Source organism: Aquarana catesbeiana, linkage group LG04 (genome assembly GCF_042186555.1).
Source record: "Aquarana catesbeiana isolate 2022-GZ linkage group LG04, ASM4218655v1, whole genome shotgun sequence".
Classification (NCBI taxonomy): Eukaryota; Metazoa; Chordata; class Amphibia; order Anura; family Ranidae; genus Aquarana; species Aquarana catesbeiana.
The window spans coordinates 311,084,431-311,111,341 of NC_133327.1; the positions used below are offsets into that span (position 1 = coordinate 311,084,431).

Consider the following 26,911-nt stretch of genomic DNA (forward strand, 5'->3'; position numbering starts at 1 on the left):
TATACCCACATAGTGATTACTATGGTGCTCTGTGTTCCGTGATGTACGATAAAGAAATAAATATTTTTTTATCCATAGGCCCCAGGAGTGATGATGAAAAAGTAAATGACAATGTTTTAAGTGTTGCTACTGTACATAATCTCTTTCTCCCCTACCCTCCATAAAAAATAAAGAACATTGTATTTATCTTTAGCATACCTGCCTAGAACATTTGGAAGTAAAACCTGAATTCCAAGCAAATATAAACATGTTAAAAAAACAACATATATTTTTAAGTGCAGCTAGCATAAGTAAATTAATCTGCATTAATATTAGCCTAATGCAATTGCCAATATAGCAGGACTGTGAAAAGAAGAGGGAGGACTAGGAGCCTTTCATTCTCTGCTGCATGCTCATGTGCAGCAATCCATTGTCCTATTGTGAAAACTAAAATATAATCCTTTTATCTCTCTGGTAATGCTGATACTAGACGTGACAATGTTTCATATTATTCATCTTTGGAATCAAAAAGAAGAGGAAATAAAATCCTAATATAGATTACTATAGGTTGTAAAAGGGATTTTCCAGTTTCTTTATGCAAACATACATGTATGAATTGTAAAGGTGTGTTTGAAGAATTATTCTCTGGAGCTCAAGTTTATGCATACTTGAAAAGACTATTTCTAGGACAACAGATCTTATTTATACAGGCTGGAAGCTATAAAGCACCAGCTTGGCCACACTTTGTGCTGCCTTCTCCATATCTCAGAGAAACAAGATGTGGACACCCCTTCTCAAAGGAATTATACTGATATCACTCATCTTAAGCATTGGTCATGCTGGGTAGGTTACCTTATAGATTTATCTTTTTGTGATATTGTTTGTAGCCAATAAACAAGGAAATTTGCTCCACTTGAGGTTCATACAATCCTTCCCTATTATTTGATCTACAGGGTTCTGTTCCAGTAACATACTTGTTTGTCCCTTTTTGTTTGCATGTATTATTTTTTAAAACAAATTTTTTTAGAAAACTGTCATGATTTCCTACAAATATGCCATGAGGCATATGAGCTGCTATTCCCATGAATGGAGGGGTAAAGTCCTACACATTGGATATATCGGAAATTAGCAAATCTAGTATAGTTTTACTCTAATTGGTTTAGCCAAGGGTTGTGTAAGATAGTTGTCACCTACTTGAAACACCAGCTTTAATGTCAAAATGGATTGCTCATATTCTTGAAATCCCTTAAAATTAAGACTTCATTTCTACTGGTTGTTTTGTTGTTTGTTGCACATTTAAACTTTAGCAAAGTCCTTACTTTCAGGTTTCTCTACAAAATAAGTATAGGATGGATGGGGCACCTACTGGCTATGTGAAGAAGCTTATTCCAGTATTCTTTTCATGTGACAGCTCATAAGGTGTTAGGTTTGTGTTGGCAAATTATACACACTAAGGATTGTCCTTTTTTTTTTCAACAGACCTTCATTCCACATTATTGCCCCAAGCAATATAATTGCTGGCATGGACACAACACTTGCTGTTCACTGGTTTGGTGAACACTGGGAAATTAATGTAACTGCGTCAATTACACCTGCTGATAACAGAGAAGATGTTTTAGTTAGGAAAAGTGAACTATTCTTTAATGGTATGTGATTTTTTGAAGAATTTAATTTCAGTGGCAATAAAGGCAATTAGAAGTTAATTTGTATTATGGTATAAATGTATATATATAGTATAGCGTTTGTTCTAGACTTGTGTAGGTGGGCTTTGTTACCAAATGTTGCCTTTTACTTTCAAGTGTACTGCTGCTAGAACACAAAACATTGCAAAAGGCTGCATTTGATCTGCTATTGCCTGCAGTGCAACTGCATCTCAATAGGACTTGCTGCATCCAAAGAAACATAACATAAAGTAACATAAAGTCAAAGGCAGCATAAAAAATATCATCCATACTACATCATTTAAGGTAATGGTAACCTGATGATCTGTATTTGTTAAGCTTTTAAAATGTACACCAAATACAAAAAACCAACATCTGCCTACAAAAGCCCTTTATAAGGCAGTACATTTCAAAATAGAATTGTGAAAATATGTTCACCTTAAAATGGGTTAATGGGAACTAAAGCACACATACATTTCCATATTGTTCTTGGTATAAAACGTATGCTTGTTCACACTAATGTGTTTAAAGCTCATCTTGTGCAAAATCAAAATTCATCAGTCTTTTAGGCAAATATATATCTTTTTTATTTTGTGCGCTTCTTTATTATTGCTTAGAAGCTGCATTCTCATTATATCATCCTAAAAAGTCGATCTTTTTTGCTATTTCCTGTGCAGAGGAATGTACACTTCTGCCTGCCTTAGGTGCAACCGGTTGTCTAGTCCCTTTTATTGCCCCATTGTGTTTTAAGTGACAACTGTGCTAATGTCATGACATTAGCTTGAACTGAACAGTGGATGATACTCTTATAATTACAGCATCTTCCTGTCCATCTTTTCTTAGCCTATATGTATCCGAATTACCAAATTACAATAGAAACTAATTTAAACAAATCCGAAATATTTTTTTTTTAATTTCAAATAGAATAAATTTGAATTTGAATACAATAGAAAATAATAGAAAAGAAAAGAATAGAATAGAATAAAAAAAGAAGAGAATAGAATAGAATAAAGAACAGAATTGAATAGAATAAAATAGAAAGAATATAACCTTCTTCCGAAATTTGAATTTCAAATAGAATAAATACAAATTTGAGTAGAATAAAAAGAATATAACAATATAGCTGTTTTCTGAAAATTTAATTTCAAATAGAATAGACTCGAATTTGAATATAATAGAAAAGAACATAATATAATAGAAAATAAAAGAATAGAATAGAAAAGAATAGAATAGAAAAAAACAATAGAATAGAAAGAATATAACCATCTTCCAAAATTCGAATTTTGAACAGAATAAATTTGATTCAGAATGGAATTAAATTCAAATGCAATTCGAATGGAATTAAATTCAAATTCTAATGCAATTCGAATAGAAATTGAATCAATTAAAATTTTTTTGTAATTCAGTTGAATTGAGTTCAATTCGACTGAATTAGGAAAATTCCAATCAATTCAAATTTGAATAAATGAAATGAATTCCAAAAACAAACTAAATGAGTTAAACAAATTTAACTAAACAAATTTATGTATGTAATGAATCAAAATGAAACAAATCTTTTCATTCTGCACATGTCTAGGTGAGAATGTGCATAGTGGGTGAAGACATGAAAGCGATGACACCATGCCAATTACACCCACCCACTGGCATCACTACTGTCCTGATACATCATGGAACGTGTCATTTACAAAGACATGTCCAGAATGCAAAGGACGTGATGTTGCCAGCCTCAATAATCCTTCCTCCCTACAGATGGACCTCAAAAATAAGTAATGTTTGAAAAAATGTATGTTCATTTGTCTGGTGGTTGGGGAAAGGAACTCTTTGATAGTAATTACAGAATCCCAGACATGACCTTTAACTACGTATGTATTTAGGCATATCTAAAAAAGTAAGGCATCAAACAATATTCATTTTAGTGAATATAGCTACCATTGAGTTAACAAGTTAGGAAAAATTATGTTGTTGCATTTGGTACAGCCACTAAAATAGAAACCCTAACAATTCATAAAATTCACCAAAGCATTTACGAAATGCATGGATTTTTCACCATTTACATCTTACTCATAAGTTTGCACTTTTATGAATACAATCACTGGATCCTAAACTGTGATATGATTTGGTGAATTCTAAAAGACAAAGCTGTGGCTTATATAAACCAAGCAGTGGGGATGAATGAATCCGCCCAGCTTTATTTACCAAGGGTTCTGGAATATCCGTTTTGAAGTTCAGCAAATATAAACTTGACAGCAAATCACATTGAAGTCTATGGGGATTCAAATATTCTGGCCATTTTTAGGGCTAAAAGGCAAACAACTTTAAAAAAAATGCATAGGAAGCTGGCTTCTGCCATGGGGAACATGTATTACTGAAAAAAAATGTAATATTGTACATTGGGGAGAGGATCTTTTAAAGCGGCTTCAAAGACGATATATAAAATGCACAGAGCCTTTAAATAATGTGCTTGAAGGATGCCTTGTACATCATGTTACAGCACAGGACCATTTTCATGAACATTTTTACCCACAGTGTACACTGGCAGCACATATTTGGCTATGTAATAGATTTTTTCTTTTACAATTAGCATGGCTTACATACAGCACCAGCATCCCAATCTGACCCATTTAAGTTTTAACAAAAGGCTTTTTTATGTAGCAGGGACACGTTTTGTTTTAACCACTTAAGGTCCGCCCACCGCATATATACTGCAACAGGGCGGCCCTAAATGCGCGAAGACACTAAGGGCGTCCGCTGCACAGCAGGGGAGCCAATGAGCAGGTCCGGCTGCCGCGATGTCTGGCAGCCACCCGTGATAGCTCCTCAGAGAGGCAGAATGGGGATCTACCAATGTAAACAAAGCAGATCCCCATTCTGACAGGAGAGTACTGTGAGATTGTCTGTTCCTAGTGATCAGGTACAGCGATCTCTCTGTACTCCCAGTCAGTCCACTCCCCCCACAGTTAGAAACACCTCCCTAGGAAATACTTAACCCCTTGATAGCCCCCTAGTGTTAACAAGTGTCAAAAGTGTCCAATCTGTCCACCGCAATGTCGCAGTCCTGCTAAAAACCGCTGATCACCGCCATTACTAGTAAAAAAAAAATAATAATAATAAAAATGCCATTAATCTATCCCCTATTCTATCCCCTATTTTGTAGATGCTATAATTTTGCGCAAACCAATCAATATATGCTTATTGCTATTTTTTTTACCAAAAATATGTAGAAGAATACATATTGGCCTAAACTGATGAACACATTTGTTTTCTTTACATTTTTTTATTGGATAGGTAGTATAGCAAAAAGTAAAAAGATATTGTTTTTTTCAAAATTGTCGGTCTTTTTTTGTTTATAGCGCAAAAAATGAAAACCGCAGAGGTGATCAAATACCACAAAAAGAAAGCTCTATTTGTGGGAAAAAAAGGCCATCATTTTATTTGGGTACAGCGTCGAATGGCTGCGCAATTTTCAGTTAAAGTAACGCAGTGCCGTATCGCAAAAAATGGCCTGGTCATTTAGGGGGTAAATCCTTCCGGGCTGAAGTGGTTAATCAAGAGGTAATAGGCTTAATTTGACCTGCAGTTAGAAAATGTTCACTAAGTATCTCCTGTTCTTGCTGTCCTAAGATTGACCACTTTCTATAAAATAATGATTAAGGCTTCATGTACACTAGCCTGCACTGGCAGCTCCTAAACATGAGCATTTTTTTGCAAAAGATCCTAAACTCAAGTCCATAAAAGCCAGGCTTTTAGCAGAGTTTAGGAGCTGGCGCGTTTAGGTGAGCTTTAACCTTCCTCTCCTGAACGTGGAAGAATCACATTCGGGAGAGGAATGTTTTGACTGCCTGCCGTGGGAAAACGCAAAACGCAACAAAATTGCAGCAAAATTTTGCCGTATTTTGCATTTTCTTGTGGCTGTGGTAAATGTAGGCCAGTGTACATGAAGCTTAAGAAGTAAAAGACGGCAGATACAAAAGTGTAAAATTGACAAACAGCAGGCCAATTGTGATAAGAAACGCTAGGTTCAAATTTTCCAGAGACAAAGAACACAAGCAGAGGTTTTAATACAAGGATTAAAATACTGCATAGAATGCAGCAACATAAAATTGGCCAGTTTTCAGGAAAGTTTTAAATGCAAGAGTAATCGGTGTTCACCTAAGTTTTACTTTTAATATGGGAATAGAGGGTGCAATGAATATAAGTGATTGTTATATATAAGAAAAAAACTCACTGCGCTCGGGCTAATTGAATGAAAAAGCTGCCAGCACTAAAAATGAATGATAGCAAACTCCCAATGTACATATAAGAAATAAATGCAGTGCTAAAACTCCCTTAGAAATTACATGTATATAATTTTACAAAACACAAAAAAAAAAAAATAAATAAAAAAAAAAGGAAAAACCCCACAGACACAGTAGGAGGATATGGAGAGGTCCACTAAAAATCAATTTGTCTGCGGGCCATAAAAGAGCACGCAATATAGTATTCAGAATAGGAGGTGTATAAAAAGAAGAATCAAGATAACCCAATAGGCATGTAAGTAGCTCAACAGGAATATTTACATCCAGAAGACGTGTGCCATCCACCTCCTCCCAGTATCTCGGGAGCTTTTTAGTCAGGTTTTAGTCAGCCACCAATTGTGCAAGTTCTCCCACTTAAAAGGATGAGAGAGGCCTGTAATTGTCATCATAGGTATACCTCAACTATGAGAGACAAAATGTGGAAACAAATCCAGACAATCACATTGTCTGATTTTTGAAAGAATTTATTTGCAAATTATAGTGGAAAATAAGTATTTGGTCAATATCAAAAGTTCATCTCAATACTTTGTTATATATCCTTTGTTGGCAATGACAGAGGTCAAACGTTTTCTGTAAGTCTTCAAAAGGTTGTCACACACTGTTGCTGGTATGTTGGTCCATTCCTCCATGCAGATCTCCTCTAGAGCAGTGATGCTTTGGGGCTGTCGCTGGGCAACACGGACTTTTAACTCCTTCCAAATGTTTTCTATGGGGTTGAGATCTGGAGACTGGCTAGGCCACTCCAGGACCCTGAAATGCTTCTTACGAAGCGACTCCTTCATTGCCCGGACTGTGTGTTTGGGATCATTGTCATGCTGAAAGACCCAGCCACGTTTCATCTTATCTTCATAATGCCCTTGCTGATGGGAGGAGGTTTGCACTCAAAATCTCACAATACATGGCCCCATTCATTCTTTCATGTACATGGATCAGTCATCCTGTTCCCTTTGCAGAGAAACAACCCCAAAGCATGATGTTGCCACCCCCATGCTTCACAGTAGGTATGGTGTTCTTTGGTTGCAACTCAGCATTCCCTCTCCTCCAAACACGATGAGTTGTGTTTCTACCAAACAGTTCTACTTTGATTTGAGTGTGTTACTGATGGTAGCCTTTGTTACGTTGGTCCCAGCTCTCTGCAGGTCATTCACTAGGTCCCCCTATGTGGTTATGGGATTTTTGCGCACCGTTCTTGTGATAATTTTGACCCCACGGGGTGAGATCTTGCGTGGAGCCCCAGATCGAGGGAGATTATCAGTGGTCTTGTAAGTCTTCCATTTTCTAATTATGGCTCCCACATAATTAGAAAGCTGCTTGCCTATTGCAGATTCAGTCTTCCCAGCCTGGTGCAGGTCTACAATTTTGTGTCTGGTGTCCTTCGACAGCTCTTTGGTCTTCACCATAGTGGAGTTTGGAGTGTGACTGTTTGAGGTTGTGGACAGGTGTCTTTTATACTGATAACAAGTTCAAACAGGTGCCATTAATACAGGTAATGAGTGGAGGACAGAGGAGCCTCTTAAAGAAGAAGATACAGGTCTGTGAGAGCCAGAAATCTTGCTTGTTTGTAGGTGACCAAATACTTATTTTCCACCATATTTTGCAAATAAATTCTTTCAAAAATCAGACAATGTGATTGTCTGGATTTGTTTCCACATTTTGTCTCTCATAGTTGAGGTATACCTATGATGACAATTACAGGCCTCTCTCATCTTTTTAAGTGGGCGAACTTGCACAATTGGTGGCTGACTAAATACTTTTTTGCCAAACTGTATATATATATATATATATATATATATATATATATATATAAACATATCTAATAGAACCATGTATGTTACAGAAATAAGCCCCTTAGTTGACTTCACTTGTACTATTCTATCCAAAACAGGAGAAGGGGAAAAGAACACAACCAAGAAAAATTGGGCACGTAGTTTTGTGGTGCAGCTGAAGAAACTGATAGAACCACCTTGACTTTCTCCCATCTCGCAAAGACCTGCAGAGTAAATAACTCAGGGAACCTATCATTTCACCAGATAGGAGTGTATCTAGTAGGGCAAGAGATCCCCATAATTTTCTTAGCTACATACCTTAAAAATGACATGTTTATCAAAACGTAAAAAGCATATCCAAATGTATGAAATAGGTCCACATATAGTGATCCCGAGAAATCCATAAACGAGTAAAAAGCAAATGTTCTTCACAAACTCAAAAAAGAACACCCAAGTGCTTAAAAATCATATGTGACTATGACAAAGTCATGCACAATGCACCCAATCCTAAAGGAACACACTGCAGCTCCTTATCAGATCCCAATGACCATTGTAATTACAAATAGTCATTCAGTGCATAAAGGGTTCATACCTCCTGCCAGCAGTCCAATGAAAGATATGCAGCTACAATTCTCAAAAGTAAAGCACAAAAAGCACTCGCAGAGTGTAAAACTGTAAGAGCTGCTTTATTAAAAAAAGTAAAATGCACACTCAAAACAAGGAAAAAACTGACAGGCCTCAAGGCGTAGGCCGTAACTTGGTGTTCCTTTGGGCTAGCAGCACAAAACCTGGCATCACTCAACTCCGCATGCGTGATGACATCACTCTCGAAGGCCCCACCCTATGGGCTTTATCACATGTAATGTCCTGGAGGAGATACATCTGCCAGCGGGAGGTTCTAACCCTTTATGCACTGAATGAACATTTGTAATTACAATGGTCATTAAAATCTGGTAAGGTGCTGCAGAGTGTTCCTTTTGGATCAGATAAACTGTGCACAAATTTGTCATAATCACAGATGATTTTCAAGCACTCGGGTGTCCTTTGAGTTTGTGAAGAACATTTATGTTCTACTTGTTTTCATGGGATCACTAACAGTGTAAGAGCCCTTGCACACTGGGGCGGTTTGCAGGCGCTATTGCGCTAATAATAGCGCCTGCAAACCGCCCCGAAAGTGCCGCTGCATGTATTCCTGTGTGAAAGCCCCGAGGGCTTGCACACTGGAGCGATGCGCTGGCAGGACGGTAATAAAAGTCCTGCTAGCAGCATCTTCGGAGCGGTGAAGGAGCGGTGTGTATACCACTCTTTTACCGCTCCTGCCCATTGAAATCAATGGGATCAATGGTTTTTAACCCTTTCTCGGCCGCTAGCGGGGGGTAAAACCGCCCCGCTAGCGGCCGCATACCGACGGTAAAACGCCGCTATTAATAGCGGCGTTTTACTGCCGACGCCGACCCCGCCCCAGTGTGCAAGGGCTCTAAGTGATTGGTTTAGGTGCACATTGTTCTTGCACTTAGTTTCTTTTTCTTTTAAATGGCACAGTAGGGCATTGTGAACAAAAGGCTGCTTGTAAATAAACAAGTGACTATTGCATTTTGAGCACTCCAAACTTAAAAAAGGCCCTATCAACTGACAATACAATTTCCAAAATACCACCCCTGAAACTAAAGCCCACTTAAAAAAAGCAGGTTAACCTAAAATAATCTATCAACATAAAATAATAATTAAAAAAACCTTCAAGTAAAAAAACAAACAAACAAGTTTTAGATGGGATGGAACAGAGCTAAAGTGATCGTGACAGAGCTTAGGACAATACGATCTCAAAAAAAGACAGCAAAGATGTTGATTGACCAATAAACGAGCTAACTGTCCTAATATCTCTCTATGCAGTTTATTAGCTTTCCCTATCATTTTTCTACAGCAGCTTCCAATTCATGGATACTATGGCCCTGTGCACACAGTGAGGGAGCTAGCTTATCCTGAGAACCTCTTATCGTATTAAGCCTGCTGGCCATAGTTAAAACTAAAGTGCAGTGCATCATGGTTGAAAAAAAATTTCCTGTGTAAACCCGCACATAAATTTGCCAGGACTGTAACCCGATTTCTAACCCGCAGGGTTTGCCACAAATCCATGGTAGTGGCAAACCTGACCATCATCCATACTAATCAGAGTCTATACTTCATTTTCCCAGAAAATTTTACAAAATAAAAGGGAGCACTTACAGGTTTAACTACCAAAATGACATGAATGTTGATGTGACATTTAAACATTTTTTGTACCAATTTAAAGGTAATGACCAAATGATATAAATAATAATTTTAACTCTTTGTAAGCCAGGATATCTACTTGTGCTCATTCTTCATTATGAATTATGAAGTTTATGTGTACCAATTCACATTTTATTATCGTTTGATGTATCCACATTAACATCTACTATAATTATTCTATTTAATATTATTTGAACAATCATCATTATTTATTTATTTTTTTAATAAACCCGGCAACTTTGAAAAGAAGTTCATATAACCATCTGACCTTGCAACCCCCCCCCCAAAAAAAAAAAAAAACTGAGCAGTGAGCTTGAAATTTGTTGTGGAGCATGACAGTGACTTATTCCAAAGAAAAAGAAGACTTACATTATTATGCCTATACATTTCCTGTATTATTATTCTACCCTTCATGTAGACTTTATTTACACTTTTGTGCTTTCATTCTTTTTTCAGATTCTATTGGAATGCTGACACTTCCTGAAGTAAGTAGATGCTTCCTAAAGTAAAGAAAGAAACTATATTTTATGTCCATTAAGGTCTTATGCACATGGACAGTGAGAAAAATGCTGGGAGTGAAAATCCCACTCCCTTGGAGCTGCAGTCAAGACTTCCATTATTAATCAGGGTGCCCTGTACAGCCTACCTGTAGGTGCCCCCTGTCCCTCCTTGGTCACCCAAAGGATAAGAATGAGGTGACGTACTGCAAGGAAATGTGGGTGTGGCAAAATTGAGCTGACTGTCAGAGAGGCTTAAAAACATGAGGCAGCATACAGGGTACAGAGATTGGAAGCATGTAATGTACAGATTGCAGTGGTCAGGTGTGTGTAATGTTCAGGTATCAGGACTCTACTTGGCCTTGTTGGTCTCCCATTATTCCCTTTATTCCTGGCCTATTTCAGGTTCCAGATCTGTAACGCTACATGCACACAGCATATTACAATATGCCCACTTATACTAGATCTTTCTGCTAGGAGCTGGCAAAAAAATGCAGCATAAAACTGCTCAATCTGGTGCGTATTTGCACATGTTCAGGTGCGAAAGGCTGGGTTCACAGAGGTGCCCTGCAGTTTGGGTGCAGTGCGATTGTTCAGTTCAGTAGGTCAGTAGTGCAGAGTTCTGAGGTCAGTAGAAATTAATGCACAGCACAAAGGTCAGGAACAAGTAACAGAGTTCAGAAGTATTTAGTATGTAGTGCAGAGTTCAGTAGTGAGTAATGCAGAGTTCGGAGGTCAGTAGTAAATAATGCTCAGTATAGGGGTCAGTAGTAAGTAATGCACAGTACAATGGTCAGGAACAAGTAGCAGGGTACAAAAGTACTTAGTATCAAAAAGGGAAGTGTCCCCCATAAGGGGTTTTAGGCAGCAAAGATAGTAGAAGGATACTACATAGGATTCAAATTTATTCTGTTTTATTAATGACAATCATATCAAAAAGATGACAATGACAGTTAAAATATGAGCTGTGGTACAGGAGGTATAAAACCAACACAATTGGGGCTAAATACAATAGTACACAACATTCAATAACAGAAATGTTGATGATACACGAATATTATATTTTTATATCTCCTGTACCACAGCTCATATTTTAACTGTCATTGTCATCTTTTTGATATGATTGTCATTAATAAAACCGAATAAATTTTAATCCTAAGTAGTATCCTTCTACTATCTTTGCTGCCTAGAAAACCCCTTATGGGGGACACTTCCCTTTTTGACATTATTTGGGGTGTGCAGCATCCTTCTTTTCTCCTATAAGTGTCTTCCCCTTTTAAAAGTACTTAGTATGTAACGCAGAGTTTGGTAGTCATAAGTAAGCAATACAGACTTCGGTGGTCAGTAGTAAGTAATGCACAGTACAGGAGCCAGCGGTAATTAACACACAGTATAGTGGTCAGTAGTAATAAGGCAGAGTTCGGAGGTCAGTAGTAGGTTGTGCAGAGTTTGGAGGTCAGTAGTAGGTATTGCAGAGTTCAGAAGTCAGTAGTAGGTATTGCAGAGTTGGGAGGTCAGTAGTAGGTATTGCAGAGTTGGGAGGTCAGTAGTAGGTATTGCAGCGTTTGGAGGTCAGTAGTAGGTATTGCAGAGTTTGGAGGTCAGTAGTAGGTATTGCAGAGTTTGGAGGTCAGTAGTAGGTATTGCAGAGTTTGGAGGTCAGTAGTAGGTATTGCAGAGTTGAGAGATCAGTAGTAGGTATTGCAGAGTTCGGAGGTCAGTAATAGGTATTGCAGAGCTCGGAGGTCAGTAGTAGGTATTGCAGAGTTTGGAGGTCAGTAGTAGGTATTGCAGAGTTTGGAGGTTAGTAGTAGGTATTGCAGGGTTTGGAGGTCAGTAATAGGTATTGCAGAGTTTGGAGGTCAGTAGTAGGTATTGCAGAGTTTGGAGGTCAGTAGTAGGTATTGCAGAGTTGGGAGGTCAGTAGTAGGTATTGCAGAGTTGGGAGGTCAGTAGTAGGTATTGCAGGGTTTGGAGGTCAGTAGTAGGTATTGCAGAGTTCGGAGGTCAGTAGTAGGTATTGCAGAGTTTGGAGGTCAGTAGTAGGTATTGCAGAGTTTGGAGGTCAGTAGTAGGTATTGCAGAGTTCGGAGGTCAGTAGTAGGTATTGCAGAGTTCGGAGGTCATTAGTAGGTATTGCAGAGTTCGGAGGTCAGTAGTAGGTATTGCAGAGTTTAGAGGTCAGTAGTAGGTATTGCAGAGTCGAGAGAGAGGAGCAGCTGGTTCTACTGTCCTATCTGCGACCCTGGCTGCAGCTGCCGCATATAGCTTACCACACAAGTAAACGGCAGTATATGGCTGTACTGTTGTAAACACAGATGCTTGTTTGCATTGGTCTTTACCTGTGCACATGCATACACCATACACACATGCATGTGAAATATGGGGGCTGACATTGCTGAATTTTTCTGGAAATGTTTGTTGCCTGGCTGTCATTCTGATCACCTGCATTACTTATTTGCTTCCCCTGTCAGGGATTTCTGTGAACCTTATGAACTGACATTCTGTATTGTGGATGAAAGGTTGGTCTAAGGAACACATACATAATCAAGAATTTCGCAGATCACAGTGGGCATAATTTTTTTAATATAATATACAGTATATGTATAATATGCAGGCTTTTCAAATTATCAAATTACAATGGGAATTGTTGAAAGGATATTTTTACCCCTTATAAGGGAATCATATTCTGTTTATTTTTTCAGTTACCAAATCAAACAGCATCACGTTATTATAACCTGATTGTGCGAGGAACACAGGAGTATCAGCTGCTTTTCTACTATGAAAATATGTTGGAGTTGATAAGGAGGAGCATTTCTGTCTTCACACAGACAGACAAAAGGACCTACAGACCAGGAGAAACAGTTAAATTCCGTGTTGTGGCAGTTGATTATGACTTACGACCATATAATGGACAAGTTGATATTATTATAATGGTAAGTTTCTTTTTCCAGATGACCCTCTTTCAGGTCAGATTATATAGATATGTTATAATAAATATTTTAACTGCAAATATCAACTTTTTATTAGCGTGTAGAAACTGTACATTTCATGCGATTGTTATTTTTAGAATATTTCTTTTAATCACCACTTCTGGCATGGATCAGAATGATTCTGATTGGTCCGTGCTGGCACAGAGCATCACTCTGATCTGTCCTGGAAGCGCTGTAGAAAGAAGAGGGAGAAGAGCAGAGATTTGGGTTGGGAGCTCCAACCAGCTTCTTAGGCTGGGTTCACACTATTGGGAATTGGATGCAGATTACCCGCATCCAATTTGCAATAGCAAGAGATTTTGACCGGCTCTCTATGGAGCAGGTTCACACATCTCCGCTGCGGCTCCAGTGCAAATTGCACAGGAGCCCTGTGCATCTTTTGCTCCATTTCAGGTCCGAATTCAGCCAAACATTTTGCTTGAAATCGGACCTGAAACAGTGAACGGGGACGCACTGGATCCCTGCTGTGAGCTGCATTTGAAGATAGTGTGAACCCAGCCTCAAAGTAAGCATGGTGGCACTGGGGAACTGAAGACAGGTGAACAACTGGCCAACAACTGGTGAAGACAGCGATGGATCTCTGGACAAGTAAATGTCTCTTTATTATAAGTTAGCAGCTACAGTATGAAGACCATTGTTAAAATTTGCCCCAAAGGCTTCAATAGGGTTCGGATGTAAGTTTGCAATTTTCAGATTTCATAGTGGGTTAGATGAACTGAACCTAGGAACATTTGTTCATCCCTACATTTGACTCTCTAAATCTAAAAAAAATATTTAAGTTGGCACACCAATCACAGTTTTGATACAGAAATGAGTGCTGCGTTATAAAGTTGTGATTAAGATGAACAAAAGTATACTTACAAAATATTTGGTGGACGGTAAGGTACAGAAATGTACAGTACAAGAACAGTAGAAAGCAATGCAACGATAATCACCGTTAATATGATGACGTTATAAGAAGCTTAACGAAGTAAAGTGTTCACAGTATACACTATACAGTCCGTTGGCCTGTCAAACCAGCCCATCCCTGGCAGTGTAGTGTAGTGTTATTCTAATAATGAAAAAAGTACTAAAGACTAAGCTTTTTTCATTTTGGTAAGGGAGGGTTATAACCCCTGTCAGTTTGTTGCCATCTGTCTCCCACTGGTGAAATTTCCCTTCACTTTCTATCCAAAGCTAAAACATGAAGTGAGAGACCCCTCCAAAGCGAGGGAATCCCTTGTTGTCACCTGAGTCACCAGAACTAGTGTCCCCATTGGAAGGTTTCCCTTATATTACTCTTCTGGGGACAACCCAAAGTTTTAGATTTTCTTTCACTCTCAGTGATAATGCTAAACATAAAAGGTAGATTGGGTGAATCTCCATAATGGGGACACAGGCAGCAATAAAAGGTGACAGGTGCTCTATTCCTTCTCTACTCTATTCAAAACGAAATAAAATGTTTTGCTTTAGTTATACTTTAAAAATGATTCATACACAATCAAACATCAGCTTACAAGCACACCTTGCAGAAAAAAAAATGAGAAAAATTTAAAAATACGCAAACTCATTAAAATCAAAATGCTCATCAAAGGCCACCGCTAACATTTGAGCATTATTAAATACCAATAACATTGAATGAATGCATTCTAGAAAGCCTGGCACAGGTAACATTGTCACAAGGAATATTATATTCCCATTGACGTTGGATATTCCTAGATATTTCATTTAAAAAATCTAAATCCAAAATCCTTTGGGAGAATGGGTTTACAGTTTGAAATGTCAAAAAGCTTTGTAAATGAAAACAATTGGTGAATGTTGCCATCTTGTGGGTAAAAAGAAGAAAGACAAGTTCTATTCTTTGAACGCAGGAATTAGAAGGAAATTCTCACTTGTCACAAATTGAAGTGATTCACTACATGAGAGATTCAATGCAGGTTATTAATATTATTATAATTATAGTTAATATTTTGTTGTAGTATGTTTCTGAAAAATAGAAGAGGTGATAGAAGTCCTGGAGACTAAATGGGATGTACGACATGTACAATAATGTACAAACAATTCTGTTATATATAGCCAAGTCATTTATTAAGGGAACATTTGATACAGGGACAAAAAAAAAAAAATAAAAAACTTTGCCAGGAGTTCTAGCCTTTCCCCACTCTTATGGTAGTGAGAGGAAAGCTGTTTAATGGATAGCAGTAAAAATCTGACATGGTTTATTACGTTACCAGTGTATTCAAAACTAAGAAAAATGTTGGGCTGAACATAAACTTTAGTGAGTGTGTTACCATGATCTCCAGCATTGACATCTCACACAGGAGCAGATCCAACTCACCAGTATCCTTCCATAACCAATATATCATTATTGGGATGGACTATAAAACCTTTCAAAATACAAGTTTTAATGAAAGACATATTTTTCTATTTTTTTCATATTATGAATGTATCACTAAGGGCATGAAAGAGTCTATTTTTTCTAATTAGGTATGACAAAAAAAAAGTTTTTTCTAATCTCAGAATCTATGGAAGTATGCTTATAGTTTTTTTTGTTGTTTATACTTCCTTTTGCTAAAAAATACTAGAGAACTCCTCTAATGCTTTCAGAGCACTCTGGTAATAGAAGAAGCAGGTTTTAGCTATAGAGACAGTCTGCACTCAGCTATTTGTGGGATCATATCAGGATATCTCCTGTATTACCATTATTATTACTATTGTAGAATAATATGGATCCATCATCTTTTGTGGTGTATAAATGCATATGTGATTATGGTTGCCTCCAAGTCCATAGTACTATTCATGGATAAAGGTATTTATTTGGACCCTTTAGAAGTCAGTGCTTTAGTAAAGTATTGACTTTACATTCCTTTTAATGGTTTGAGATGCACACATACCTCCCAACTTTTTGAGATGGGAATGAGGGACACCTATTAGCAAAAGTATGCCTGGGACACACCCTACCACGCCCCCTTAAAGTGGACTTATACAAAACAAAAGAATATATATATATATATATATATATATATATATATATAATACTTTATACTGACGTCTGAAATTTACCAATGCAGACATTTAGAAACTGAATGAAAGGTTTAGCACTGGTAAATAATTTTTGAAAGATGAATAGTGCATTTTATATACTGTACAAATATATAGATCAGACCAAAATGAGGGACAATTAAGGAGGAAAGAGCAACAGATGGACTTTGTTCCAAAGAAGGGACAGTCCCTCAAAATCAGGGACAGTTGGGAGATATGCACTGGCGTAGCATCAGGGGTCACTGGGGTGACCCCACCCATGCCCTAGAGGGCCCCATGCGGTCTTCCTGTCACATTCGGTTTTACACCTGGACAGGAGGGGCAGCTGGGGTGGCACACACAGGAACCAATGCCCTGCATTTTCCAGTCCTGCAACCGCTGAAATTCTTCTTCTCTTCTTCTCTTGCCAGGATTCAGTGGCTGCAGGAGGAAAATGGAGAGGATCAGTTCCTGTATATACCACCACCCTTCCTTTACTTTTTATTTATGCTGGTCCCTTTGTGCTATCACAGCACTGATGGGTTCCCCCTCTCCCGCCGGTTGCTGCTGGGGATCTTTAGGATAGAAAGCAGAGAAGGGACTGGTAAATATATTATTTACCGGCCCCTTCTTTTTCTCAGTGAACACAGTGAGTGAAGGGTACTGATCACTCACTGTGTTTATTCATAACGGAAGCATAGTAAACTATGTTTACTATGCTTCAGTTTGTGAATAAACACAAAGCTCTGCACTATTCCTGTTCATTCATTTTTGTGCAGCTGAGGCGGCAGAGATAGAGACTGAGGGCTGTGTCCTCAATCTAATTTATCTGTCTCAAAAGTGAAACATCAGGGGTCTGTTTAGACTCCTGAGATTTCACCAAACCCCCCCAATGGGACTCCTATTTTTTTTTTTTAATAATAAATACAATTGCAAAAAAATTTTAAAAAAAGGGTAAAAAAAAAATACTGACACTGTCCACTATTGACACTGTTCACTGCCATACTTACACCATCCACTTCTCTACTGACCCTGTCCTCTGCCCTATTGACAAAGAAGGTACCAAACAGATGTAATGGGATAACCAGCAGCAACTCCTCCATTTTCACATTGGGTGGCTGTACAGCATAACTAAGTGTATGTTACAGGAAAAGAGACACTGGCAAAAAATGTAGCATTTAAGGCAAATGCTTGTGGTGCCCTGAGAGGAAACAAAGTCTCTCTCCTTTATTAGGGGGTTGATTGCGGAAGATAGCAGTGGTTGAGGACTTGAACCCCACAGCAGATACCACACAGTTGCTGTATGGCTTCACAAGTCTCTGGTAAATCAGGAAAGACGACTGTGAGCAATGACACCCCACTTGAATGGCTGTGCTGAGGAATCTGTCCGGACAATGCCCACCAATGTGACTGGGTTTTAGGGTAGTGCTGCATGTTTTTATGCCATTTCAGTGGCCTGCCCACCTACTCCGATGAAGAGTGACCCTTACCTGGTTGCAGCTAACTAGCTCAGTCATTGCTGCTCTATCTGGCACACACTGACTGAGAAATGGAAAGTGGACGGAGGCGCAGTTTATATCCCTTGAGTTTGTCCAGGAGTCCAGAGGATAATGGGAGCCCAAGGAATAGTGGGAGCCCAGGGGGTTATTGGTAATGGAATTAAAAAGTCCGACTTCTGCTGCTGGAAATGGTGGGTAAAGGGGCACTCTGGTATGCTTTAATGATTACAGCTTGAACACTCTGATTTAGCTGCTGTTAATTGTATAATGTAGGAAGCATAAACCTTTGATAACTGTTATTACATAGAGTGGTATTTATATTTTTCTGCAGGATTCACATGAAAATATTATTCATCAGTGGTCGAATCTCCGGCTTTACTTGGGAGTAGTGTCTTTGGAGCTAGGGCTTGGTAAATTTTCTACACTTGGATCCTGGAAAATTAAAGTAGAAACAAAGGTATGAAAACTGTTCAAATGTATAATGCTTTAAAAACAGAAGATTTTTGAAAAAATAAATAAATAAAAAGTTTAGGACAAAAGGTCTGGATTTATGTAATAGATGGAAATGCAGAACTGCTCAGGGATCTGAATGTTTCTGGATGTATTATATAATTGCAGTCCTAGCCTATGGAGATTATAATTCCTGTAAATGTTGCTCAGTACTAATCATATTCAGATTAAAATTCATGACATGTGCACTGTTAACAGTGAGGCCAGGAAAATTATAGGATTCATTTTAGTAGGCTGATCAAATTCTTCTACGTTTGACATTTGTACAATTATATCAGTGAGTAGTAATCATCTAAAATTTAACATTTTTATTCTTTTTTTAGACCTCTTCAAATATTGAGTACTTTGTTGTTGATGAAGGAGGTGGGTTAATTATTCTGCCAATTGTATCTTTAGTTTATACAGTACTAGTAATACAATTTAAGATCCAATTTTTATCAACTGAAGGAAAAAGTTATCTTGTCGTGTCAAAAATAAATTCCATAGAGGTCTCCTTGCAAAAGAACAATGTGGACATGTAATTCTCCTATGTCCTCTGCAGCACTCTGGGTTTCTTTCTGCCGATCTCCACATCATTATTGTGTCTGTAGTGATGTAAGGGATGGTAGGAGAAACCAATGGGCGCTGAAGGAGACAGAGAAAAAAAAATTATGAAACCTGCTTGCCCCTACCTGCCACCAGCACTTTTCTTTTTTAGCTTTTTAAGGCATCTTAGTGATGAGGCACCAGAGGAAGTAAAGAAAAGTTTAACAGAATGGCTAATCAGCCGAATGATCAGGCAAAGGGCAAAGGGCAAGTAAATTGTAGTTTATTAAACATGTGCAAAGTTAGTTAGATGCAATAAAGCAAAACGGGTGATTGCAAAGATCCTCCACTTCTTGGGTCCCCCACTGGTGCTCCTGGCTCCTCCTCTTCTTGGTGGGCCACCGTAGGAAAACCGCTTCCTATTGTGGCACACCTGTGTGCTCAATCCCGAGATGCCTCTGTGTATATGAGGCCCCGTCATTGGCTCCTACTGCTGTGTCTTCGCCATTGTGAAGGGAGAGAGCCGAGAGAAGCTCTGCTCTTCTGCATATAGCTGGATCGATATCAGGGTCAGGTAAGTATAAGGGGGGGGTGCTGGGGGTGCTGGTAGGGGAAGCTGCATGCAGAAGGTTTTTTTACCTTCATGCATAGAAATGTTTGAAATCTCTGCAAACATGGACTCTTCACATCAGTTTCAATTTGGGTAACATGTGGTTGCATAACATAATCTCTATAAGACTCTAAAACAGTTCAGGCTGATACTTACTATTTGAGTAAAACAGCTCATAACACAGCTATTGACAATCATCCTCATAGACATTGTCCCTCACAGTCCAGGGTAGATTTGGTAACGCAGGTAAACAGTTTGAGGGATCCAGGGCTGAGGGCAAGATGCCACTCCACTAGAACAGCAGTAGCTGGGTTTTTTAGAGAAGCTGTGTAACATTAGGCTGCTGCCCAGCTGACTGCACGCCAATCTCACATTGGAGAGCCTCTCATCTGTCTGCAAATTACCTGCCCAGCTACCACTACCTTATCAGGTATGGCCCTTCTGAGCTGCAGGGGAGGTAAGCTGAGAAACGTATCTTCCATGGGTGTATCAAAGAGCATGGTCAGTAAATGGGGACTCTACTACAATGAAAAACTCAAACATTAGCAGCCAATGTCACCCACAAAAAACTCCCATAGAATTCCCCACATAGTCATTGATTCACAAAACAATATCATCTTAGCCTATGTGTCCACCTTTGGTTTATTATTGCTTTATTAGTGTCTCACCAGAAATTACATTGACATTACCTTACACAAGGAAATCTGTATTTTTTATAGTGTGCTATGCTTTTTAAATGCTTTTTAAATACAGGGAAAAATAGGGGAGAAGATACTAATGGTCTAGTGAAGATATTCTAGGTGGAAATAGATTGTGTTGCTGTCAATGTTTCATTAATAGTATGTAAAAAATGCCAGTCCTAAAAGAATTATAGACATTGCTATTGCAGATGCTCGCTTTTTAGAACGTTCATTCTGGCTGTCATGATGATCCTTTGGCTTCAGTTCTTTCTAAGTGGTTAATGTGCAACATATATAGGGATACATAATTCTAATATTTTTGGCACTCTTTTACAGCATGCTTTATCCTTGTCTCTGACTTAAAAATATTAAAGCCAAAGACTGCCAGGCAGCTAAAATTTTTGAGCAGGCTAGCAATTGCAGACCCCTACTTCTCTAATGCAGATGTACTTTAAGATGACTACAGAGACTTCTAGGGGATACCCACTTTCTTGGCTGTTTACCTATATTAAATGTTTTTCAATTTTAAATAAGAATTTAATTTCTATTTTTGTCCTTCAGTTTTGCCAAAATTTGATGTCACAATGAAGGTTCCTTCTGTTTATATTGACCCAAAACAGCCAGGTATTTCCGGAACAGTCACGGCAAAGTAAGTAATTACAGTTATGCATATTACATTCAGTGGCTTCTGTTTCTTTAAAGAGGAACTGCAGTCTGCTCACATAATTTGTAATAAAAACATCTTTGCCATTCTGAAGCTTTCCTCCAACCACTTTGCATATTATTTTATATATATACTGTGATTCTGTACTTGCCAAATATGCTGCAGAAATCTCCCTCCACTGAGTCTGGCTGAAACCATTTTAACTGTGGGCAGCTGAAGCTGCTGCCTGTTCACTTCCTGGATTTACACAGACACACAGAGGCACACCTGCAGCCCTGAAGCTCTCATTGGCTCTCTTATGACTCATCTCCCCTCCCTTCCTGGCAAACTCTCACAAGAGTGAGAGACTTAGCTGTGCATGATGTCAGAAGCCTAGGCTAATGACCAGATAAGAAATAGGAAGTGGGCTGTATAAGGTATTTACTGGCAGAAAAAAAAATGTTTTACTTTCCAAAGGTAAAACAATAAGGGCAGAAGATTTAATAGATGGAAAGTTGAAAAAAATTACTGAAGTTCTACTTTAAAGCAGTGTTCCACTCAAAACAAATAAAATAAAAGCCAGCAGCTACCCATACTGCAGTTGCTGGCTTTTAACAATAGGACACTTACCTGTCCTGGAGTCCAGCGATGTCGGCACCACAGCTGGTGTTTCTATCAGCTGTCGGGTGTTTCTGCTGCCATTGTGGGTAAGGGTACCCGGCAGTGTAGCCCTACGGCTTCACGCTGGGAACCCTACTGCGCATGCGCGAGGCCCCGCTCCTCTCTCCTACTGGCCCGGTGACAGGGAGAGGAGGAGGGAGGAGTAGGGAGCCCTGCGGTGATGTCATGGGTTGCAGCCCGGACTCCTGGAAGTGGGAACAGGATACCTGTCAAAGACAGGTATCCTGTCCCCCCTCCCCCCAAAAGGTGGCAATTGTGGCACTGGAGGGGGAGATGAGACAAATGAGCGGAAGTTCCACTTTTGGGTGGAACTCCGCTTTAAGATAAGTTTAAAGATTGGTTGCACTTGTTACCTGAGCTTGCATACAGTGTCATAAACCGGAGTCTACTGCAAAACAAGCTGACACTTTGAGCTGCCTTACACTTAGTAAAGCATGGGTAATTATTTTAGTGAGCTGGAAGGTCACTGAATGGAGGGGAGCACATCCAACCACACAGACAGAATGCATGAACAAAAAAAGTCTAGAAACGGATACAGAAGCTTGTACATCCAAAAGACCCAGCGCCCAAACACAAGAGAAATAACCTGGTATATGCAGTCCAATGTAGCAAGGAATGTAAAGACTGAAACATTGTTGAGTGGTTGTTTTTCCTCCCCAAATAGATGATTCCACATAGGAGGGTAAATTCTACTGGTCAGAACTGGACAAATGTACAGTAAATATGCAATAAAGATCATGCCTGGAGTTCAACCAAACATCTAAGTTCAGCTTTGTCTTTTTGACTGCTTTTTGCAGTCTTCCTCTTAAAATTGCAAATAGGTAAACATGTAAGCGCAGCACATGAAATAAAATGCTTACTGTGACTACTTGTCTGTTTTTATACTAGGTATGCATATGGAAAGCCAGTGGCAGGCAATGTAACAGTATCTTTAGTACCAACATATTCTTATGGGTTTTCATATGAGGTTAACAAAACTTTTGAGGTAAGTGCCATTTAGAAAACTTAAATTAAACATACTGTATATTTAAAACTCCATGTAGCTAACTTTCTCACTGATAAATAGATCCCTAGGGTGTCTCTCTCCATATGTACATTTTGAGATAGTGGTAGAATGTGGATTGCTGGGGATGGATTCAATTGTCCTGATCTGATTTTTGAAACATTGTAGGGAATGTCTACATACTCTGATATGTAAGGGCATACTTAGTGCCGATTCACACAGGGGCAACACAACTTCAGCGTGACTTTGCAAGGCGACTTCAACGCAACTTCAACGCAACTTCAGCGTGACTTTCAGCAACTTACAACGCGACTTCAAGTCGCCTCCAGGACAGGCAACTTTGGCTGTGGCCAATCACAGAATAATCATCTCTCTGGGAGGGAGGGGTTTGCCTGGGTAAACTAATTTCTTTTCCTGTAAAGTCACTTCAATATAGATGGAGATCCAACTTGGAGGCGACTTCCATTGAATTCTATGGGTACAGGTCGCCTAGAAGTCGCCTTGAAGTAGTACAGGAACCTCTTCTGAAGTCGGAGCGACTTCAGTAGTGAATATTAGGATGGCTTTCATTGACTATAATGCAATTCCCAATGTCAAGCGACTTGAGGGCTGACAAGTCGGATCCCAAGTCGTTGTAGTGTGAACCGACCCTTAGGGAATACCTCAGAGTGGTGAGTTAATCACTATCATTTAAAACACATGCGCATGGAAGATTCACCTGAATGTCTAACGAATAGCAGATTCACTGCTTTATAAATATACTCCTTAATTAGGGCTCATTTAAACTTGTAGAGGAGGGAGCAGTAAAATCACTTCATAAAATAGTACAAGTGTGCATACACCAATAATTTTTAAATGTAAACATGTTAGAAATAACAATTATGTGAATATAAATGTGCTACAAGAATTACTATGTCAGATAAGATATGCTAACACAAATCCTACCATGACCTATGTACCAAAAAAATGTGTATTAAGTGTAATAAAAAAATGTAACAAAAAAATGTGTATTAAGTGTAACCAAATACACTACTCTAAATAAAACGTGATAAATGCCTGAAAAAGGAGTTAAAAAGGTTATGTGGTTACGTGTAACCCAATGCGATACAATGTAACTCTAGAGTTGATAAAATAAAGTGTATCAAAGCAAATCAATAACTAAATGTCCATATAAATCCAAAGTTATTCTCATGAACAATAGTCCCAATGTATAGTAGAAAATAACAGCCACAATTCTTCAACACTTAGAAGGAAATCAATGTTCTTCCAGCTGGAACATATATATATAAAAGGGCCGCTTACCAGATATGCTGGATCTCAATCTATAGAGATCCTATACGCCTGATGTATTAGCCTGCCGGCAGCGATGGTCGCCACTCACACTTTGATCAAAGGAGAAAGATATCCTCATCTGATTTTACGACCAAAGGGTAGATGCTTTTCATCTCAGCAACTTGGATCCACAGGTGAAGGAAATTACGGTTTTCTTTTCAAGACCGTCTTGGAGTTAACCCCTCAGTAAAAATACAAACGGGGGGGAGACTTCATAGTGTAGATGTATAGTTTTTATTTAAAAAAAATCACAAAAAATCCACAGCAATTGATCACAGCAAATTATCACCACACGCTGAACAAACTGCAAACTTAAAATCCAAACCACATGGCAAATGCACAGGAAAAAGGGACCGGATAAAAAGCTAGCATACCGCTAGCATAAAGCATCAGAAGATTGAACTAACTGACTGCATATGAAAAAAAGAAAGAACGTGATGGCGTCACAGTCACTTGCTCCACCCGACGCGTTTCCCCTCAACAGGCTTCAACTGGGAACGAACACGTCTGGGTCTTTTGTGTATTTTGGACTTACACGAGCAGCTGCGCCGTTTTTCTCATATATGGTTAGCGCAAATACACCCTTCCCACTAGTAAAATCACTTGGCTGAACTACGTTTTTACTGCCTTCACTTATGCTGCACATTCCACAGCCCTTTCCTTTGTGGCCATGGCAGGAATTAAACTCCCTGTCGCATTTCGCCAGCGGTAGTGCAATGCTGCAACCAGCTTAGCAGCCACGTGTAATGCACATGGTTGCAGCATGGTAGTGTCATTGCCTGTCAAACGCCTTCAGGGGCACAGCGTTCCTTGCTGCTAGTGTAAAGTAGTCCTTAAAGTGTATCAATAGTCTTTTAATGTTGGCTTAAGCAGAGTAGGAAACAATTCCTAACCATTCCCTACTCTATCCATTTTGGCTATATATACACACTTTAATCACTGATTTGCTGAACAGATTTCACATTTATGTGAAAATATTTAAATTGCTAGCAGAGAAGAGGGGGGTCATAGTGTACATAATATGCAATGCACACCATGTGCAGCTTACAATTCAGAATAACTTGCAGGACTCATGTTACTGCTTTGTTCCCACTGGAAAAACTGTACATTTTAATGGAAGCACCTCCTAACAGAGTGGGCTTAAAGTGATACTAAACACATACTTTTTTATTTACATTGTCCCTTCTCTTTCTGTATGTTGATGATGGCACTGTAATTTTTAATTTTTTTAAATTAAAATAAAGTACCCTTTTCCTAATCATTATACAGCTGTCACACCTTGTGTGTCTGTACCAAGGCCAAACCTTCCAGGGTATGTAAACTTTTGATCAGGGCCATTTGGGATGTTTCTGTTATCATTATGATTTAAAAAAGGAGCCAAATAACTATGTGATAATAAAAGGCTTCATATGATCACTATTCTAAACACACACTGTTTAATTTACATTGTCCCTTCTATTTCTGTATGTGGATGATGGCAATTTGATTATTCCAATTAAATAAAAACATCTAAGTACCTTTTTCCTATATTCCTTGATATACAGCTGTCACATGACCCAGCTCTTTCCCAGCCTTTCTGGAGTGAAACATAAGCAGGAGGCGCTTCTAGTCCTCTGCTGCGTGTCACATGTTGTCAGGGCTAAGCTTTCAGCCCTCCCTTCTCAGTGCTCAGGTTGCTCAACTGTCGGTTAATTGCCAGCACTCATCGTTCCACAGTGGCTCACCTGGTGATCATTTCCTGCTTGTCAGTCCAGCCTACAGCCAGCCCCTTCTAGCTATTTAAACTGCCTGATTCATTTCTTCCGTGCCTTCGTCTTGGTCAAATATGGAGATTCTTTGCTGTGTTCCTGTTAAAGACTTGCCTGGCTGATGTCTCTTCTGGTTCCTGATCCTGTCTGCTGCCTGCGACTATGCTGATCTCTGGGTTCCTGATTTACTGACTTGTTCTGACTATCTGCTTTGGCTTACAAACCTGATTAGGTCATATTCTGCAGGTAGTACTGCCCATCGAACACTACAGGGGATTATTTTTGCCATACTATGATACAAAGCATCACAGCCTGGCATGTGTATACCTCCATATACAAAACAATTTATCAAGATTTTTCCTTATATCAAATATTTACTATAATCTGTACCCAGGACTAGCTACACGTTCAAATGCATATCAGGTCTGACATGCGTACTATTACTCTCTAAGAAGAAGGATATTAAGTATACTCTGATATGTGTAGGCATGCATAAGAGGAAGTATGGCAGACCTGATATGCATTAGAATGTATACCTCTATATAGCTGCGTTTGCAACTTAGGGGGTCATTGGGGGATATGGTAGGTTGTAACCATTGCAGCACATTCTGTAACCAGTACATACATTTCAGCACTGCATATGCTTCTCTACACCCCCCCCCCAACTCCTTGGAGGGGGGGAACGCAGTTTGACATTTTCGCCCTGGGCACTAGTTGACCTTGTCCCGCTACTGTCTGCAGATATACATATATATATATATATATATATATATATATATATATATATGTATATATATATATATATATATCCCAGAATTGACAGGAAGAGGAAGAAGTCACCTGCGACTGGACCCCTGCAGCAATCAGCCATATAATAATTAAAGAATTGTTACACCATATATACAGTAACATGGAATAATAACCCAAAAGTAACAACAACAACTAATCACCTGCTTGAATTATCACACCTAAAGGAAAAATGTACACATTATGTTACAGTAAAATCTTGACTATGTTGCCCAAATGTGTTTATTGTGCTTTTTTGGATTATTTTTAGTGGCAGATAATTATTTACAGTGAAATATGAGCCTAAACTGCCATATTAGGAAAACTATGTAATGGATATATTTGATGATAAAATAATACTTACGATGACAGAATATTTTTGCTTTGTGCTGTGAAATGTTAGCAATAGACTGTGTGATGTTTACATGCAATAAG

At 38.8% G+C, this 26,911-nt stretch overlaps 1 protein-coding gene across 1 annotated transcript in view; it reads left to right on the top strand.

Moving 5' to 3' along the window:
• Positions 1 to 757: 757 nt before the first annotated feature.
• Positions 758 to 26,911, top strand: part of LOC141140045 (CD109 antigen-like) — a 121,121-nt gene continuing 94,967 nt past the window's right edge. The window contains exons 1-8 of the mRNA XM_073626807.1: positions 758 to 822; positions 1,459 to 1,625; positions 10,426 to 10,454; positions 13,172 to 13,402; positions 18,290 to 18,415; positions 18,792 to 18,831; positions 20,845 to 20,932; positions 22,496 to 22,592. Of these exons, the coding sequence (XP_073482908.1) occupies positions 758 to 822; positions 1,459 to 1,625; positions 10,426 to 10,454; positions 13,172 to 13,402; positions 18,290 to 18,415; positions 18,792 to 18,831; positions 20,845 to 20,932; positions 22,496 to 22,592 (843 nt within the window). The remainder of the gene's footprint in view (positions 823 to 1,458; positions 1,626 to 10,425; positions 10,455 to 13,171; positions 13,403 to 18,289; positions 18,416 to 18,791; positions 18,832 to 20,844; positions 20,933 to 22,495; positions 22,593 to 26,911) is intronic.